Source organism: Hippoglossus hippoglossus, chromosome 16 (assembly GCF_009819705.1).
Source record: "Hippoglossus hippoglossus isolate fHipHip1 chromosome 16, fHipHip1.pri, whole genome shotgun sequence".
NCBI lineage: Eukaryota > Metazoa > Chordata > Actinopteri > Pleuronectiformes > Pleuronectidae > Hippoglossus > Hippoglossus hippoglossus.
Genome location: NC_047166.1, coordinates 5,147,709 through 5,167,052, shown reverse-complemented (window position 1 = coordinate 5,167,052; position 19,344 = coordinate 5,147,709). Strand labels below are relative to the sequence as shown.

Below are 19,344 nucleotides of genomic sequence, written 5' to 3'. Positions count from 1 at the left end.
TTCTGTGTGTATACTGGGTAATCTGGACACACTCAGCACAAATTCAACACAGATCATAACACCCCTAGGAGCCCTAACTTTAGCAAAGAAAACCTTACTTCTCAAACTGGAAAAAGCAGGGGGGGGGGGGGGGAGAATCAGTACATCACAATGGTTGGATCTTTTAGCACAACAGATATCAATGGAACAACAATGAACAACAAAAAAACAGTTTGAAAAGTTCAATAAACTCTACTCAACAATCCTCAAATCTATTCTATTGCCGGTGAGTTAATGCCACAACATTTATGTGAAAAGTAAAGTAAAGAATAAGCATATAACTGGGGAGGAAGGAACTTAAAAAAATAAATAAAAGGGAAAGCAGAGGAGGAAAAGGGGAAAAAAGAACAGAACGGAAAAATATATACAAGTGAAATGTGTATATTATATTATATATATTATATAAAAAACAAAATACCACAACCACCCTGTATATGTATATATATACATTTACAGGGTGGTTGTGGTATTTTTGTGGTATTGACTTCCGTTCATTGTGGAAGTCAATGTCCCAATAAGGATAGCTGTGCAAACACACTGTGTGTGTGCATGCGTGATACCACTATTTCCCAGACCTGGCAGCAGTTAAAAAGTGGTTCAGCTTTTGCATCTGCAACATAACAATTATGCTTGTACATGAATGCATGCCTAAATATAATGCAATGATGCAAAGTATAATGCAGAATGAGTATTTGTACCTTTTATAAAGACCTGTTGCTAACAGGTCTTTATTTTACTTGTTTTAAATGCACGGCTCTAATTTGCAACAGTGTGCCCCGACATGTTAACGATTACTTCCTCCACCACTTACATCACTATTGCCAGGTGCAGTGTCAATCTTATAAATAACGACAACCTCAGCCCGTTTACAGCAATTTTAATAAAACAAACCAGGACACATACTCGGCCAGTTATGCAGAAAGTATTGATTATATAATCATGATTAAGCTGAGAGCCATCTAAAATAGCAATTGAAAGAGAAATAATACATGAATTAAGTTAAAGTCTTTGAGTGTTGATCAGACAATAAATAAGAATTATGATGACCGGGTATTAGACGGTATGATTCTTTTTTAAATTACATGATCTTGATTAATTGATGAAACAATTACACTGCAGATTAATGAAGCCTTGTTATCAAATAGCAATTGTCCCACATAAAACAATACAGTGTGCAGTTATGTTATCTACATGGCAGCTAAAGAAAGTTTAAAAAGAAAGACTTGACATCAAAAGTCAAGAAAAAAAACATTAAAATGAAAAGAGCTCAATAACTCATCAGAATGACTTGGTGAGCGAGTGACATAGTGAGAGAGTGACTTGGTGAGAGAGTGACGTGGTGAGAGAGTGACGTGGTGAGAGTCGCCTCTTCAGTTTCCTTTTTGATCCCACACTTCTTCACTGTCGACCACTTTAAATCCTTTTTCAAAAGAAAGTGTGTCACATGTAAACCTATTCAATTGAACACATTCAAAGCCCACTAGTGGGACCATGAGCCCACTCCTGTATTTTTGGAATTAATATTTAAAACTAATATTTTACAGCTGAGATTGAAGTTAGACATCCTGTAACCTGTAACTATCAATAATCAATCATAATTTTGCACCAAAGACTGTTTATTCAACTATGGAAACAGAAATGCGAATGAAATATGGGGTCATTAAAGAAATGAAAGTAAATAACTTTTAAGAAGCATTAAAATAAAGAAGGATTCAAACTTACTCTATGTCAAAAGCACTCCGAGCACAGTCAAAAAGAAATCTGCCAAATGAAAAAAGATGGCTGTCATGCAGAATCAAGGAAAAACAATATGGCCTCTGGCAAGTTAACTAGATTTTAAAGCCATTAACATCATTGTTAAATTGAAACGTGAGTTAAATACATACTGCTGGTAATCAATCCTACACAACTGCGGGGCTTCTGGTGTTCATCTGGAAAGCTGTTGGAACCTGAAGAAATTAAAACAGCATCAGAAAGAGAGACAAATATTTCATGTCTTAATACATTAAGACATTTTATATAGAATAAAAACACTGAAATTAATGATTCCATAATGGCAAAAGCTTTTAAAAGAGATTAAAGGTTGCGGTCACATACAATACAACAGCACTTTTATGGAATAAAAGTTTAAGATTAATGGGTGGTGCTTCACAGAGAAATAAATATAACTCCACCAACGAGGTTATGTTTTCACTGAAAATGTGAGTCCACGTGTGAGTAGGAGTGAAGCTACCTAGAAGTAACAGAGACAAGCGTGAGTATCAAATTAAAAAAGGTAGTGACATAGAACATGCAACAGGAAATGGTGTGTCTGTGTGAGTGTCTCCATGACAAAAAGTTAGTTTGATCGAACTGAATAGTCACTAATGACATAAGCATGGCTTTGATGACCATGATGACAACACTTTCAAGTATGTTATTATGATAGATTTAGTTTTCATAGAAGCAAATGACTCAGGCATTACTCCATTTCATTCTAGGTGTTACTAACCGTGCATTTTCTTCACTCATGGTATTAAAATGCATCGTCTACAACAGCAACTGCACCTAACGCATTTGAAATAACTGAAATACAAATGGGCTGAAAGTAACGCGTAAGAAACCCCACTAACCGTTTCAATGACTTAAACATAGAGCCGTTAGAAGTGGTTGCACAATATCACCAGGGAAGAATGCGAAGGATGGTGTTGTGGTTGAAGTTTATTTTGACGGACGATAAAATATGGGGGGTACTCAAGAGATAAATGGTGTAAAAGTTAGAATGATTGTATTTGATGTATTTGTTTGAATTTAACATTCTTTTTAAGTTGATCAAATATGAAGATACCGATGTTATATGTGTGGAGTAAAGTATGTTGTGCATGGTTTTTCCTGTAAATAAAAAAAAAAAAAGACTTGCAATTTAAATGTCATGGCGGATTTTTTTCAGCATTAACCTCGATCTGACCCCAAACTGCAGAGCTTTGTGTTTGATTTGTTTGTGTCATACTCACAGCCAGAGGAGATGTCTGAAATCTGGGCTCCATCACTGGACTCCACCTCTAGTTTCCCTACTTCCCCTGAGCAAATGATCCTGATGGTGGATTGGACGTGGCACACAGAGCAAGTCACAGGAGGCGGTGAGGAGATTGCAGAGCATTCTGGAAATGCTTGACTGTTTTTATTGTACAGATTCTTGTCATCCATTCCATATATGGCCGTCAACTTTGAGCACTGCTCCATGTCCATGCAGGTAAAGCACTGAACTGTGAAAGAAGAGGAGAAGATTGATGAGTAGCAAATAACCTCATGTGTAATGTTTTTTCATCATCATGTGTAATATCCCATATTACTTACTACCATCTATTTACTTACTTAACACTTGTTTAGTATTAGTTTTACTGTTTCTTCTCATTTTATTCTCATTTCTATTGGTATTTACTATCAGGCACTGGTTCTGCATTACTAGTCTGTACACACTTTATACTTTAATTTTTTACTTTAGGCTTAATACACTATTGTTTTAATCGCTGTATTCTATTATAAATATGTTGACGACACTGTAATCTTGGAGCAAGCTGGCACAAGAATTTCCTTCTGGATTAATAAAGTCTCATCTTATCTCATCTTAAGAGTTCAGATCTAAATGTGAGGGGAAAGTAGGGCTGGGTATTGCCTACAACCTCACGATACAATACGTATCACGATACAGAGGCCAAGATACGGTACTTATCACGATACACGTTGCTTTTGAATAATGACCATGTCCTGCACAGAATTTACTACAACAGCTGTTCTTTATTATTCCATATAACAACAAAGGCAAAGCCTTAAGGATCGCACTACTCAAAACACTTAAAATTCTGGCCAACAAAGATCTTAAAAGTAAAATAAAATAATTATCTTTCTAATCCCAGAGTTATTGATAAATGCAAATAAAATATTCCTTAACTTTTAAACTTACAATAGCCATAATATTCTGGTTTCACTTGACTTATGTGCACTTCTATTTGCTGTAAGAATGTCCACAGAATATATCAGTTCTTTTATAAAGACAAAATTATATTTTTTTTTAAAAAAGCGATGCACAGAAAGGATCTGTCGCTCACGTATCTCTTCCCAAGATCCCCGGGTACGGTGTTTTTAATGTCCCTCGTAAGTGCAGAGTCTGTTGCTTGGACATGAGCGCAGTTGCACCGCTGGGCATGCAGCGGTGCTATAACAGACAGTGTAGGGGTCTTTTCTTCTGACATTACGGGTGTTGCAACTTTTAGCGGCTTCAGGGCTTTAGCCACATCTTCAGCACAGGCCAGGTCCGCTTCAGGTAAGGTCCACAACTCCTTGGCATTCTTCCGCACCTCAGTGGAGAGTAATGCTGCTGCTCTAAGAAGCGCTCCAACACATCACAGGCGCTGTTCCGTCTCGTAGCTGCATCTGTCATGAGCTTGTGCTCGGGGAGATTAAGTAGCTTCTGCTTTTCATTCAGGGCATGGCTTGCAATTGTGCTTTTCCTACAAAAAAAAAAGCCATGATGCTGGGAGTTCTTCCCAGTTGACGTGAAACAGTGGCCGTCTCGAGTGCACGTTGAGCGGCCAAAGTCAGACGGCGGGCAAAGCACTTCACGTGCAATAACTCCGCCACTTTGTCACTGTTTCCTTCCTTGTTTGTTTTGAATTGAGACGTGTGCTGTTTTTCCCTATGCTGCCACCTATTGGCATTATTGTGCACCATAGATGATGTTTCGTTTTCAAGACTGCCGTCACAGCATGTGATTCCGTATCGATACAGTAACATCTGCATCGACGCATGCATCAGCAAGGAGGACGTCACGATATATTGCCATATCGAGTTTTTGAGCACAGCCCTAGGGGAAAGTGCCAAAAACATTCTTGCAGTGATGTTATTTGAAAATTACAGCATATTTGTGTAATTAAGACTTTTACAAAATGTCTTTACTTACTCTTTCCAGGTGGAGGAGTTACTACAATGTATGGAAAAATAAAAATGAAACAGTTTTTAGCCAACACTATGTACAAGTAATTTTAGCTTCCATGCAAGACAAAAAAAATATACAAATAAGTACAAGGCTGTGTAATAGTTGTGACACTTAATATATTGTAGTATATACATTTTTCAATACATACCAGGAAATCCCCCAGAGACGGGAAACAATATAACCCATGCCAGAAGGTACACTGGAAACACAGACAAAGAAAATGTATAAAAATCCATTTTACTCATGAAACATGTTCACTAAATTGAACTTTATGCATTACTGTAAATAATAACAGACACATACAGTAAGTAACATGATAATTATACACTGAGTGACCTTTTTATTAGGTACACCAGTACAACTGTTCTGTCATGGAGTCGAGTTAAATGAAGCCCAGAAATATATATATATATATCTTAAAGTTTGTGTTGTTTATTGGACTTTATCTATTGAAATGTGGTTTAATTATTCTGCGCTCTCGTGTGCCATAGATCTCTCACAGGAGAACCCGCTGACGTACTACGGCAAGCGAATTGCCTAATTTCCGGGTTCCCTGCAGCTGTCTGAAGGTCACTCTCTCTCGGAACTAGCTCCACTGCTAACACCGATATTCCTCTATATTACTACGGCTCAATCGCCGATCTATAGATAAACATCCCCACATGCCATCCCGTACTCTCTGGTGCTTTAGCGACTCGGTGTTTTTCCATCTGCGTTTCACCGGACGTTTCTGTTTGAGCTCACCCTTGTAGGCGAACAGGCTAATATATCCTCGATGGCTTCTCTCCATCAGGCTCAGCGGCTTAGAACCTCCGTTAGCTGAGGTTAGCCACCCCCGCTAGCCGCCGCTAGCACCTGTTGAGAAGCAAACTCTGGTCCTCGGCCACTCGGTCCTGATAAACACCAGGTTAGCGGAACCAGCGGCAGGCGACATCGAATCCACCTGAAGCTGCTGAGCTAAAGATAAACCTAAATACAGTCGGATCGTAATTCACGTCGGCAGCAGCGACTCCCGGCTTCGCATGTCGGAGGTCACTGAAGTTTATGTGGAGTCCGTGTGTGTGTTCCTTTGCAAAAACGTACTTTTCTCTGGACCTCTTCCTAACACGACAGGTGATGACATGTTTAGCCGCTGGCTGTCGAGGTGCTGTCCTGCAAACGGTTCCGGGCTTTGTAGAAAAACGACCAAAACTTTTTGGGAGGAAACCTGTTCTTGTGAGGTGGGGTACAACTTGGGATGGACTAGTGATGGCGATAAGAAGCTTCAAGGTGCGTCATGTCTTTCTCTGCTGTGTCATCAAGTGGACTAATGTAAAACAGGCAGAGTGATTATAATGACCCCATGGCTTTGGTGTGTGCAGCTTTGAATTGAACGAATGAATGATGTTTGTGATGCCAATACATCAATTATGAACTTATTATTATGGTGTCTGTCTTTATGATACAATGGCGGGGTCAAAAGGGAAAGTGGAAACAAATTAGGCAGAGGGTTGTGATGTGAATGTGTTTGTGTTACCTGGTTTGTGACTGCTTATTTTACTAGGGACAACATTTATTTTTTTTAAATGACAACCCAGAGTTGGGACCAGGACGCGGAGCTGCAGTGCTACACACTTCTCTGCGCTCCCTCGGGATCAGTCACACAACCACTACCCCATAGAGACTGTGTCTGTCCCCCGTCCAACGAAACTATTTAAATCATACGATGACAGAAGGATAATTCCACACAAAAAAACTAATACAAATTTACACAACCTCTGCAACAACACAACAACGAGAATTAAATGTGGACTCTTAAACATAAGATCACTGTCACCAAAGGCTATTTTAGTAAATGAACTAGTCTCAGATCACAAAGTTGATTTATTGTCCCTCACTGAGACCTGGCTGCATCGTGATGAATATGTCAGCCTAAATGAATCCCCCCCAGTCATATAAATACACACGTTCCCCGAGACTTTGGCCTGAGGAGGTGGAGTTGCTGCTATTTTAAACTCCAGTCTAACCTACAACTCATTTGAAAGTCTTGTTCTTAGTCTTCCACATCCATCCAAGGAATCACAACAGCCAATCATATGTGCTCCGGGGGCTTATTTTGAAATTTTTACGGAATTCCCTGAGTTTTTCTCAAGCCAAGTCCTAAAGACAGATACAGTAATTATTGTCGGTGACTTTAATATTCATGTTGACAGTAATAATGCAATTGGTTTCAGTCAGTGTGTATGTAGTAGGGGTATATTGTTGTTGCGCTATATTGACGCCACTTCCGGGGTATAGTGTGTGCGTGTCTTCTTGTGGGGTGGGATGGCGAGGAGTTAGCGCCAGAGTTAGAGCGAGCGGTTTTTGAAAGTGCTAAAAATCGCTCCCTCGGGAAAGGTACCCACGTTCTTTGCTCTCCCCACTTTTGTTGGTTAAATGTTGTAAATGGTATAATAAGTGACTATAGATATTATGCAATGTTGGATAAGGAGGTGTGTCGTGACATGTCTGCTGCGAAGCTGCGGTGCACATGTATCATTAACCCACTGATGACTGTTTTTGTAGGGATATGCATGTTGTACAGGCGCTGAGCATGCAGCACACGCCTGACGAGCACTGTTTTGTGTTTTCCACCATTGCAATAAATAAAGAAATAAATCATTCGTGAAAAGTATTTCTTGGAAGAATGTCCTCATTGTTAACCACAGAGTGGAAGACACTACATGTGCACCCAGCTACTCATTGTTGTAACCACACACTTAACTTTGTACTATCATACGGTGTCAGAACTGAACATCTAATAGGCCCTCCACAAAGCAAGAGCTGCCGACTACTCCACATTAATAGAGGAAACTAAAAACAACCCCAGGTTTCTCTTCAGCACTGTAGCCAGGCTGACAGAGAGTCACACCTCCACCGAACCCAGTATTCCTCGATCCCTGAATAGCAATATCTTTATGACCTCCTTTAATGATAAAATTCTAACTATTAGAAATAAAATCAACCATCTCCTGCACTCAGTTGACACTAATACCCCAGCTACTAAATTCTGCTGTAGTCAATCAGTTAAATCTGTCTTCATTTGATAAAAACTACTCACAGTAAAAATCTTTGACAATGAACCACAGTGAAGAGCAGCAGGAGTGAAATAAAAGTGCATACGAGCAACATTACAAGCCATGTAGGAACCACATTCAGTCAAAGCCATTTTGTCGGCTGAGAATCAATGAACGCCTGCCTTCTAAAAGTCAAATAAAAACAAATAATCACACTTACTACTTGGCCGAGGACAGACAGAGTGATCTGTTGGGTGGGTCATTGTTGTCAGAATGAGCTACAGCACTACACAGACATTTGAAACCTATGACAATAGGAAAGTGGGCTGATCAAGTAAATGGGTGGTACCATAAGACTACATTTTACCCAGAAATGCAGCTTCCATCCACAGCACTTGCACTGTAGCTATCCATGTTTCATAATCTGTGAAAAACAGGAAGAAAAGGAGACAACCAGTTCACCCTGTGTGCACTGAAAAAGCGGCAACACACCACTCCTTATCTTCTGCTTTGTCTTGGCTCACTTTATTTAAATTTCTTTCTGTTGTTTTCTCAGCATGATCGTATTCTCCGTATTTGTCTAGACGTGGTTGCATTTGCTGAATGAGAATCAGTGGAGGGAAGTGAAACATGTGGTCCCGTGAATTACCTTCGTCGTTATGCGCAAAGACGGTAACCGATAAAGAGGAGCAGATGAGCCACGTTCAAATAATCAGTCTCACTTCCTCCTGTTAATTCAACAGACTGTTTCATTTGAATCTTTGGTTACAGGTTTTGTAATGATGTCACGTTCCAGATCTCAGGGGATTACCGTGCTGCCAGGCAGGGGTATAACCAGGATTATAAGAAATACTGAGGTCAAATAAAAACAATTATAAATCATAAAAAAGAAGAAAAATGAAGTAGAGCAAAAAAAAGAAGTATTCTTATTTTTACAACAGTACACACAAAACAGGATTGTTATACTTGACATATAGAAAAGGTATTTAACTCCTACCCAGTTTGGATTTCTAACATAGATTTTGACTATTTGAGCAGAAAAGCCCCAAAAGACCAGAATCAGGAAACATTACAGAGGTTCAGAAACAGCAGCCATTTTATCCTGGGTCATTTTTGGAGCTTGTTCAGAAAAGAAAGTACACCGGTTTTTCTTATAGAGATGGATTTCTCTGAAGTGCCTGCAGTTAAATGTTATATTTAGAAAAAGGTGGAGAGTGTGGGTGGAGCTTGTTTCTTTTTGAGTCACCGTGGTATCTACAGCTGGTGAATGATTCTACAATGCCAGGAAAAATCTAGAAATGAGAAGATGATCGTTTATTCGTCTCACAAGGGGGGAAATCTGACGTGTTTCAGCAGCAAAGGGGGGTTGTAAAAAAAAGAAAAGAAGCATCAGTAAAACATGTAATATAAACATAAGGAAATATACAAAAATAGGATCAATATTCATAGGACAAAATATAAATTGAACTAGTATAATAAATATTAAATATTAAATTAGGATCAATATAAATACTCAGGAAGATAAACAATATAAACATGAGGATAATATAAAACACAGGAACAACAATTATGATTTATAACAATAACTAATGCATACAATCATTAATAATGAATATGAATGAGGATTATAGGGGAGGGGCTTTAACTGTGTGTACCCTGGGGTCTTTTCCATCAATGGTACAGTATATCATCTGGATATATTGTAAAGTGTAACTAACCACTGCGTTAAGGCCATGACATTATATTATAGGTTAGCTGCTATTGTGATCACCAGTATTTTAATGGTCGAAACCCCAATCTTCCCCTAATTAAAGCTGCCTCGGTCCCACAGTCACATGTCATCCTCCTGTTTATCAGACGCGTGCTGCTCCAACTGGTTCTACCTTTTCCCATTGGTGCGTGTGCTTCCCCTTTGTAACCTCCAGTCAGTCACGCCTGATTCAGTGGAACAGCTAGAAGGAGGCGTGGAGCGGCTATAAAGAAACAGAACTATGTCAACTCGTGTTCAGACCTGACGGAGCTGCTTTCCTCTCCACAGCAAGGTAGGAACTTGGAGTTATCCACATTTATTCACAGTATTTTAAAGTATTGTAGTCAGGAAATCACATATTAATCTTTTCACTCATTGTTTCCAACCAGTCAGCAACGTGTCTGCACTCTGGATTATTCTAGATTACAGCATTTCAGGAGGTTGTAATTATAGTAAAATATAGGCTACGTGCTAATGAGTCTTTCATATGTCCACTGGTTATTACACTTTCATATTTTAGTCCTTTGTGAGTATTAGTTGTTGTAAAGTTGCACTCTTACACACTAGGACTGTTAGTTCTCGTGCTATTAGCCAATGAAATGTAAACAGCACAGTATTTTCTCTAAAGATCCTAAATTACAAGTTTCCAGCTTCATATTTCAGCAGAGCAAAGGAATGTTTTCTTTAGGCCAGTGGATTTACCTGTTAGTCCTGTTATACAACACACAGCTCCGAGTATGGGTGTGTGTGTGTGACTGCAGAATGCTGACTGGAGGTCAATCTTCTGTCAAAATTCCTAAAAACAATAAACAGGCCTGTTTAGATCAATGCACAGGAGCTGTTATTTAGTCAACAGGCTCAGATAAGGTTGATTTGTGAGCTCCACCACTGAGGTGAGCAGCCACTGGCATGTTCTATTCATTCACTTCAGGATTCAGGATATCCTGGTTCCACACTCTCATCACCTCCCATCTTCGATTTTGTTCACATTTTGATCCGCATGTTTGGCAGCGAGGCATCTCAGAGGGATTATCAGATGACAATCCCTACCTGAGAATCCTTACTTCTATTTGTTTGAACATATTTGCTCTTTATTTCCGCCAGACGCTCGACGGAGACGCTCGCGCTGAAAAGAATCCTTGATGAAAGACATGACTTGTAAATTCCGCACAGTGGCTTTGTGGTTAAAGAGCAGTTTGGTGAATGAGTTAGTTACATAACGTGGAGTGAAACAAGTACTCTAAAAGGGGCTTGGGTAAAGTACTTGTGTAAATGTACTTAGTTACTTTAGATGAGGTTGTGAGAGGTTTTAGTGGCTTAAGAATAACCTTGTGCTTAAATATACTGAAACACTCTGCTAGTTAGAATTTAACTTAATGAATAGCCTCCCTTGTTTAACAGCCGTTTACCCAGAGTTTGAGTCATAGTCGAAAACTCAAGGTGACTAAGAGGAAAGTCTCGTTAATCTCGTTAGTCTCCCCCCCCCACACACACACACACACACACCGATCGGCCCGATCATAGTTGATGGAAGCCGACTTTTTCGTGACTCGCTCCTAACCTCTATCGTCTCTGCTTCAGTGATCCCAATGAAATGATTTGTCGTGTTTATTACAGTCCTGCGAGGGCCCAGTCAAAGTTGTCAGGGCCCCGACAACTTTATTAATTGATGGCTATTGGGCCATGAAGAGGATTTCAACAAATACCATTAAAAAAATGGTCTCACAAACCAGTTACCAACTATACCTTTAACCTTTTGTGCCTGGTGGTGTCACAGCAAGAATGTTTCCAGCTCAGTTTGGTCTTTCTGTGGAGTTTGCGTGTTCTCCCCGTGTCTGTGTTTTCTCCAGGAACTCTGGCTTCCCCATAGTCCACAGAGATGCAGATTGTAGTTATGTACCCCACCTCTCGGCCAATATCAGCTACAATCGGCTGGATAAGCTTATGAGCTACATAGATAATGGATGGATGCGTAGAAAAATTGCAAAAAGCAAAAAATTTGTAAAAACTATGGTTGTCGCCATTTTCGGCAGAAACTATATGTGGTTTTGTGCTTTTTTGTCTATATGTATATATATACTGTATATATAGTCTGGGCTTCAACATGAATGTCAAAATGGCCTCCCTCTCACTCTCCAGCCTTCACGACGTCCCCTAGATGGCGTACTCCACCAGCACGCTCGCACAGGGCTGTTTCGGGAAGGTCTACAAACAGAAGTACAACGACACCTGGGCCGCGATAAAGAAGGTCCCCCAGCAACTCATCAACAGGAAGGACCTGGAGAGAGAGTGCGATGTGTACAAGTACGTAGCAACGTAGAGTTTCAGGGTCTACAGGTGATTTCTGTAAAAAAAACGTGCAGGAGATTTATCTACTCCCAAAGGATCCAGGTCATTTTGATTCATTTATTTTCATTTGTCCATTTCTTTTTGACATGTGTTACCGCTGATCTGCAGCAAGTTGAATCATCCCAACATAGTGAAGCTTCTGGGAAACATCAATCTGAAAGACGGGAAATGGGTCATTCCTCTGGAGTTCATCTTCGGAGAGGACCTGGAGACGACCATCTTCAAAGCTTCCAAGTCTAAAATACAGGTAGGACAAGATATGATGTGACGCCAACACTTGGTGCAAGATGAACTTAAGGGCTGGAGTTAAAGATAGTAATAATAATGAAACTTTGAATTTCCTGCTAATCCAGCTAAACTTGATCTGAAATTCTCATCTCCACAGTTGACTCCATCTAATCGAGGAACTATCATTATTGGCATGTGTGAGGGGCTGCAGCACCTCCACTCCAAAGATATTGTCCATCAAGACCTCAAGCCTGAAAACGTAATGGTGAGTGGAGAGGGCGCCGCACTGTGCTGAACTGCTCGGGTCAGATATGAGCTGCAGCTCCAAGAAAACTCAATAGGAGAAAAAAAGATATAAATGCTATAATTAGTAAATGGCTTATGCTAGTTTTATTGCCTGGATTTCTAATAATATTGGGATAATGCAATCAGAAAGATAAAACAAAAATAATCGTCAATGACAAGTTCATATACCTCAGGAATATTTAGCAAGTTTCACCAGTTTCTGTCGCTGAGAAGCTGAGAAAAATATTTTTTTCAGTGGTAAAGATCGTTTCTCTATTTGCTTGCGTGTCAGTTTTCATACATTTTAGCCATGTTAGCACATAGACTGTCAATAAAGACGGACGACACCTCCCATCTCCTCCCACTATCCAGAACTTTAGCCTATTTAGAAACTATTTCTCACAAACTAAACATTTGTCCTCCAGGTGGAACATGACACCAACCGAGCGGTGATCATCGACCTGGGACTCGCCAAGTTCTTCCGACGTGGCCTCAACTCTGCCATTGACATGGGCAACGAGGCCTACTCGGCCCCTGAGGTGCTGCAGAAGGGCAGCCAGCGGGACCAGCGCTCAGACGTGTGGGCCATGGGTAAGATCATCACCGAGCTCTGCGCCCGGATTCGGCTGTACACACCCTCCGTCTGCCCCGCCAAGATCAAGGATACCCTGCACGATCAGCCATACTGCCACGCTGTGTGCAGGATGGTGGAGCCCGACCCTTCTCTGAGGGCCTCCATGGGGGGGGTCATCAGTGAAATACGAAGGGCCGGGGGTGCAGGAACCGTCACCAACGCACCTACACAACAAGACCACCTCAAGCCACCTTCAGCCAATGTTAATGCCAGAAACCGGTCTCCGTCCCCCAGGAACAGGGATCCATCTCCCCGGAGAAGAGATCCATCGCCATTTAAAAGAGATCCATCGCCCTTCCACAGGGATCCTTCCCCATTAAACAGAGCCCCATTGCCATTCCACAGGGATCCTTCCCCATTAAACAGAGCCCCATCGCCATTCCACAGGGATCCTTCCCCATTAAACAGAGCCCCATTGCCATTCCACAGGGATCCTTCCCCATTAAACAGAGCCCCATCACCATTCAACAGGGATCCTTCCCCATTAAACAGAGCCCCATCGCCATTCAACAGGGATCCTTCGCCATTTAAACAAGATCCTTCGCCGCTAAAATGGGAGCGATCACCCAGACCAGACCCCACAGCACACCGCCCCTCTCCCCCTGTCCTTCGGAGGACTGAGGACAAAGACAAAAACCAGGCTCTGGTGCCGACAGGAGGGGGCGAACTCACACAGGGCCTCATGAAAATGAGGCTTTACCAGGAGGCCGCCATGGATCTGCCCTGCAACCTGCCCACGACGGGGAGGGTGGTGGTGCGGCGCTTTGAGGAGAAAAACGGGGAGGTGGAAACTTGGGAGCAGAAGGAGGTGGTGACACGTGACGGGAAGATCGTCAAGTTCGACAACGTCAAGTTTAACAGCAATTAGGACAAGAGTTTAGGGATTTGTTAAATGTCGTCACAAAGCAATTGAACTGGTTTGTTCAGGGTCAGATCCTCTTGGGAGAGTTTGTAAAAACACATTTCCAAAGAGTAAACTGAGAAACTGTAACAAAAACATTCTCCGGGTGTTTAAAGCTGTGATAAGAAGAGATCTTGACAAAGTTGGTTGGTTGAGCCTGAACATGATTTTCGGAATTTGACTGAGCTGCTCATTTTCTTGCCAAGATAGAAATGTCCGCAGGGGTGAGCAACCATTTTGTGACACTTTACCATGACCGCTTGACACTGTGAACACTAAATTTGTATAAATAAATCAGAAAATTCTGTTTCAGTTGCAGAGATGTTTTAGTTTTGTTCAGTATCGTTTTTTTATTGGTTTGTAGCTGTTTCTCTAATCTTAAAATCTGAGCATCATTTGAATTAATTGGTTCGTACAGAGGAATATTCAAAATTGGATCTCTTGCTTTTTTTCACAGCAGAAGAACTCTGGTCAGGATCATTTGTCTTAGATTCATCTCGTTTCCTTATTCCTAAAGAAGGGGTTGGCAGAAAAGTTTTAGATCTGTAGTCATCTTCAAATTGTCACGATACAAAAGAAAGACGATTGTGAGCAGCAGACTTTTCCTCAGGGCTCTGGTCCATTCCTGAGTCGAGGATGGTTCAGACTCCAGACAAGAACACATGTCGATGGCTGGAAGATGAAACGAGTGGAGTTTATTTGTGTAAATTTATGTTTGTAAAGCGCCAAATCACAACTTGCATTATCTCAAAGCACTTTCAGGTCGGGACCATATGATATTATAGAGAAACCCAACAGAGAGAAAGAAAACTCCATCATTAACAGGAAGAAACTTCTTGCAAAGCCAAACTCAATATGATCGAACATCAGCATCGCTCGGTGAAGGGTAATAACTCAACAGATTTCAATTACATTTGGTGGGAAGTGGGATCAAGGACCGAGGACATGGGTTTCTGGCATCTGAGCTGAATCTGGATGAAATATCACCGTGATGAGGCTACTGGTAAAACCTGTAATTCCTGAACTGTTGAGGTGCAGAATCAGAAAAGGAGACAGAAACAGAAAATGCACCAACCAATTCTGAGAAACCATGTAAAAATCTGCCATTGTGTATCCATCAAAATAAAATCCAAGCTTTGTACAATTTGCATTTTAGATCTTATAGCATGTTTCAATCAGAGCCTCTGAAATGAGGTGGTGACGATTCTGTGGCAGATAAATATAACGTTAATTTACCAGGGGAAACCGAAAAGGACGTTTTTTAGCTTGATAATGTAAAAACAGAAATATGCAAGTAGGGCTGCAATGTAAAACAATTTTTATTATCAATTAACCAGCTGAAATAGTTTGAAACCATGGAAAACAGAAAAAAATGCCAGTTGCAATATTGTCAAAGAAGAAAATCACTTAACTCAAGTCTACAATGACACATTGAATTCACTACAACATGAGACAGGCACTCGTGTGGTAAAATTGCTAATCTGTGTTGCCTCATTCAAGATTCACAGTGTAATAAAATCACTTCTCGTTTCCTCCTCCTCCAAAACAGTGACACAATCTCATGCTTCTGCTCATGTGGTTTTTATGATTAAGTCTAGCTCAGCTTATCTGAGACTCCACACATGGAGGAAGTCGGCCTTGTGGTTTCCTTGGCAGAGTTCAGTCGACGTGCGTGTCTTCTAGGCTGCAAGCAGTCGACTGCATGTGAGTGAAGTGCAATGCTTCAGTGTGGAGAGTTGTATGGTGAATGTAGTGAAGTGGTGAAGATGCATGTTGCAGCAGGTATTCACCTCACCTCACCTCGCCCTCCGCTTCCAAACATGTGGAAACCTGTGGTAACCTTCATGTGTCATAAAAACTGAACAGATGTTTAGTTTGTCCAGTTTGGGCTACTGTAAAGAACATGGCGGCCTCCGTAGAGAGGAGCTGGTGTAAATATAAAGTATTTAAATGTAAAGGGTCTATTCTAGGGTAAGTAAAGCAACAATTCAGATGAAACACGAGTGAAAACATCACTAGGATTATTTTATATTCAATTTCTGCCAACAGATCCCTTTCACCTAAATCTTACACACGGAACATTTAAAAGTTAAATGGTTTTCTCAGCGCTAACATGACGACATAGCATTTCAGTCGTTAGTTTTGCAGGTATGGCCAGAAACCGAAGTGGTGGAGAAAAAGGCTCACCTGCAGGTGGCGCTGTGAGGGTGGGGCGATGAAGAGCAAGGGCGGGGCCATGCAGGTAAACATTCATTTACCTCAGTTGTGATATGAGGAAGGATTAAACCATTTTAAGACCATGAGGGGAATTTGTTAAGACAAACCTTTTAAATATGCAATTTGAAAGGAGAGTTTTAGATGATAATTGGTAATAAGCTACTATGGACGACTTTAATTTGGTCTTTCTTAGCCCATTTTGACAAACAAACCAACAACATATACAAGTGAAAACATAACCTCCTGCACAGAGTTAAAAATTAAAAACCAAAGCATTTGTTTTGAATTATCCGTTTATTAATGAATTTAAGGCCACTCTGGACTGTGCAGAATTTAGAGCAGAAGGTTCACAAAGTCACGTTGCCCTTGGTTGTACCAGTGCTACCCTGTGGTGACTGATTTCTAGTGTTGCTGAGCTTTTCCACATCAGAATGGAGTCGAATCAAATAAAACCTAAAGCAGCTAAAAAAATTTAAAAAAAGGAAAAGAGAGACAAACAGGTCGTGTTAAAATCATAAAATGTGACTTTGGACACACAAGCTTCCGTTTGTACATTTTGCTAAAAAATGCCCTTTTTCTCATTCTCTAAAATTAAACAATAGTGAGGGGCACTCCGCACAGCAAACGGAAGTTTACATATAAAGTCACGACAAGTTTCTGGATCACAAAACAGACACTTCAGCATGCTTCACATTTTCTAGGCGAGCACTGGTATGAATCACCGTGTGCCCCGTACATTCCCATATCCTCACTAATGGGTTCTCTGCCATGCATGTTTAGTCTTGATATAAAAAAAATTTGCGCAGTGAGCAAGTGTTGAACCAGTGCAGTGTGTGTCGCTAAGGCCATAGGAGATGAACATGAGTTCATTTTAAAACGCTTATAAAGTATTTGGGCGTCTATTTTAAGAAGAATCACAGGCAACTGTTCTCAGACGTCGTCTCATTCGCGTCAGCAAATATCACAATGACAAATAATGAAGAGAAAAATGATCATGAACTATCCTCAAACTTTCACTCATAAAACATCATTCTTTTCATCTGTGGTTTGAACAGTTTGGGAACTCATGCAGGTTTGTCTTGGACTGTAAATAAAGATGGACGACATTACGACAGTGTCATAAACCCCAAGTTCTCCATGTTAATAGGTGGAACATGGATTGGACTAAAAAAGAAATAAAACCCTGCATACATCGAATAAATTTGTCTCAAAGATGGTTTCTGATATTTTAGGTAGGCATGCTCAAATGCTAATTTCCCTGTAAGTTTGGTTCTAATTAGTAATTTGATGCCATAAAATTAGGGTGAACCATCATGATTGACAGCTGGGACTAACTCACTATTGATCGAGTGCATGTACTGGCAGGAGCCCCCCCCCCCCCCTAATGTCAGCGTTCGCATCTGGGATATTTTGTCTTTGTTTCTGGATAACGCGCGTCGTCCATCTTTAAACAGTCTGTGGTCTCGACACCTTTTTAAACACAGAACTGAAAGAGGTTTGAAATGGTGATAGGTCCATTAAGTTGGAGAATTACAGCTTTACAGAAATCATCGTGACATATGGAGCAAATCCTATACACACATTTTTATATCCATCATCACAGCTTCCGTGCAGTCGTCTTTGGTTTCAACTTGTCCGCCTGTCAGCACAGATGCTCACTGGATAAAGGGACTGTTTCAGTTTTTTCTCGTCGACAATCAAATCTGTCAGAGTGAAGGGGGGGGGGGGGAGGAGGAGGAGGAGGAGGAGTCCAGATGCAGTATGAGGGCACAGGGTGAAGGGACATGGCAAATGTCTCCAAACGGTTTTCAGAGTCACATTGTGGAGACGAGACACTGGATCAATATTGAAGTCAATGTCCGCAGCAAAATTCAAACTCCAATAATTTTGAAAAACTTTCCTCATCAATATGTCACCATGACAACGGTGCATTTAGACATTATTGTGTGGCGTTTCAATTCACTAAATCAGTCCAAGGGTTCGCAAGATTCCCTGAAAAACACAGAAGACGATAAAATCCTTTAACTGAACCAAAGGAAAACAGGAAAATTGAAAATGTTCTTTTGCGACTACAGCAGCCGTAACCATGGAGATTTCACCAGATGAAAAATAATTTGGCGGGAGTGAATTACATTTGATGTAATCAGGGGAAAACTCAGGTCGGAGTCAGACACAAAAAACACAATTGCTTCAGTATTTTCTTGGGCTCATTCAGGTTCCGTCCTGAGCCACAATCTGATATTTACTGTGTATACGTGTGAGAAGGTAAAGCAAAGAGACTCCATTCTGATGTGAATCACAAGCTCTGCTGCTCTATTTGATGAAGGCAAAAACACACACAAAAAAAAAAAAAAACACAAAAATAAAAAGTAGATATTTGACATGCTGAAATAAAAGAAAATCATTCAAAAGGCTGAACTGAATGCACTCGTTACTGCTAAGATAAACGCTACAGAGGAAATGTACCTCGGCATCAGAGCCTCGTCTTCACTGGTGATTCTACTGAATATGACAACAGGCCAAACCATGTGCAGCTCTGAAAACAGGAGAAAGCTTCAGCCTATATTTTCATGTACGAGCTAAACTGAAACCGAACGGGATCTCTGTTCAGGAACCATTTCTAGATAAAAGTGCAGAGAAAGATATATAGATATGTGCACAGTTATTATAGATTTCGTACTCGCTGTAGCAGCTTCACACACTCGTTCACTCACGTATTCATTGGCTTTGAGACAAAAAAAATAGGTCCGACTCTGTTGTGGCACAGTGTGACTGCAGGAAATCGCAGCTACTGCTCCATCTAAACCCAGTATTCTAAGATAATGTAAAATACGAGTGAAAAGACAAAAACAAGATTCTAAGGCATCGCAAGGTTTAACCAGCGACCGCAGCGCTGTAGATATACAAACTCATAGAGTCCAACTTTTAGCC

General features: G+C 40.7%; 1 protein-coding gene across 3 annotated transcripts; it reads left to right on the top strand.

Annotated features, from left to right (window-relative positions):
• The first annotated feature begins 9,574 nt into the window (after positions 1 to 9,574).
• On the top strand, positions 9,575 to 14,514 carry zmp:0000000881 (testis-specific serine/threonine-protein kinase 1). Of its 3 annotated transcripts, none has more exons than XM_034612000.1 (7): positions 9,575 to 10,091; positions 11,939 to 12,103; positions 12,257 to 12,395; positions 12,534 to 12,641; positions 13,087 to 13,698; positions 13,762 to 14,186; positions 14,221 to 14,514. In XM_034612000.1, exons 2-6 carry the CDS (start codon positions 11,958 to 11,960, stop codon positions 14,161 to 14,163), a joined length of 1,407 nt encoding a protein of 468 aa, XP_034467891.1. In that variant the 5' UTR covers positions 9,575 to 10,091; positions 11,939 to 11,957; the 3' UTR covers positions 14,164 to 14,186; positions 14,221 to 14,514. The 3 variants fall into 3 exon arrangements, with proteins under 3 accessions (XP_034467891.1, XP_034467889.1, XP_034467888.1); XM_034611998.1 differs by having other exon boundaries at positions 13,087 to 13,703; positions 13,767 to 14,186; XM_034611997.1 differs by having other exon boundaries at positions 9,577 to 10,091; positions 13,087 to 14,186.
• Positions 14,515 to 19,344: the final 4,830 nt, after the last annotated feature.

Excerpts from the sequence above, each read along its gene's own strand:
- zmp:0000000881 (XM_034611997.1), top strand. The coding sequence starts at position 11,958 with ATGGCGTACTCCACCAGCACGCTCGCACAGGGCTGTTTCGGGAAGGTC. Across the intron at positions 12,104-12,256 it reads AGAGAGTGCGATGTGTACAA|CAAGTTGAATCATCCCAACA; the intron begins GTACGTAGCAAC and ends GCTGATCTGCAG. Across the intron at positions 12,396-12,533 it reads CTTCCAAGTCTAAAATACAG|TTGACTCCATCTAATCGAGG; the intron begins GTAGGACAAGAT and ends TCATCTCCACAG.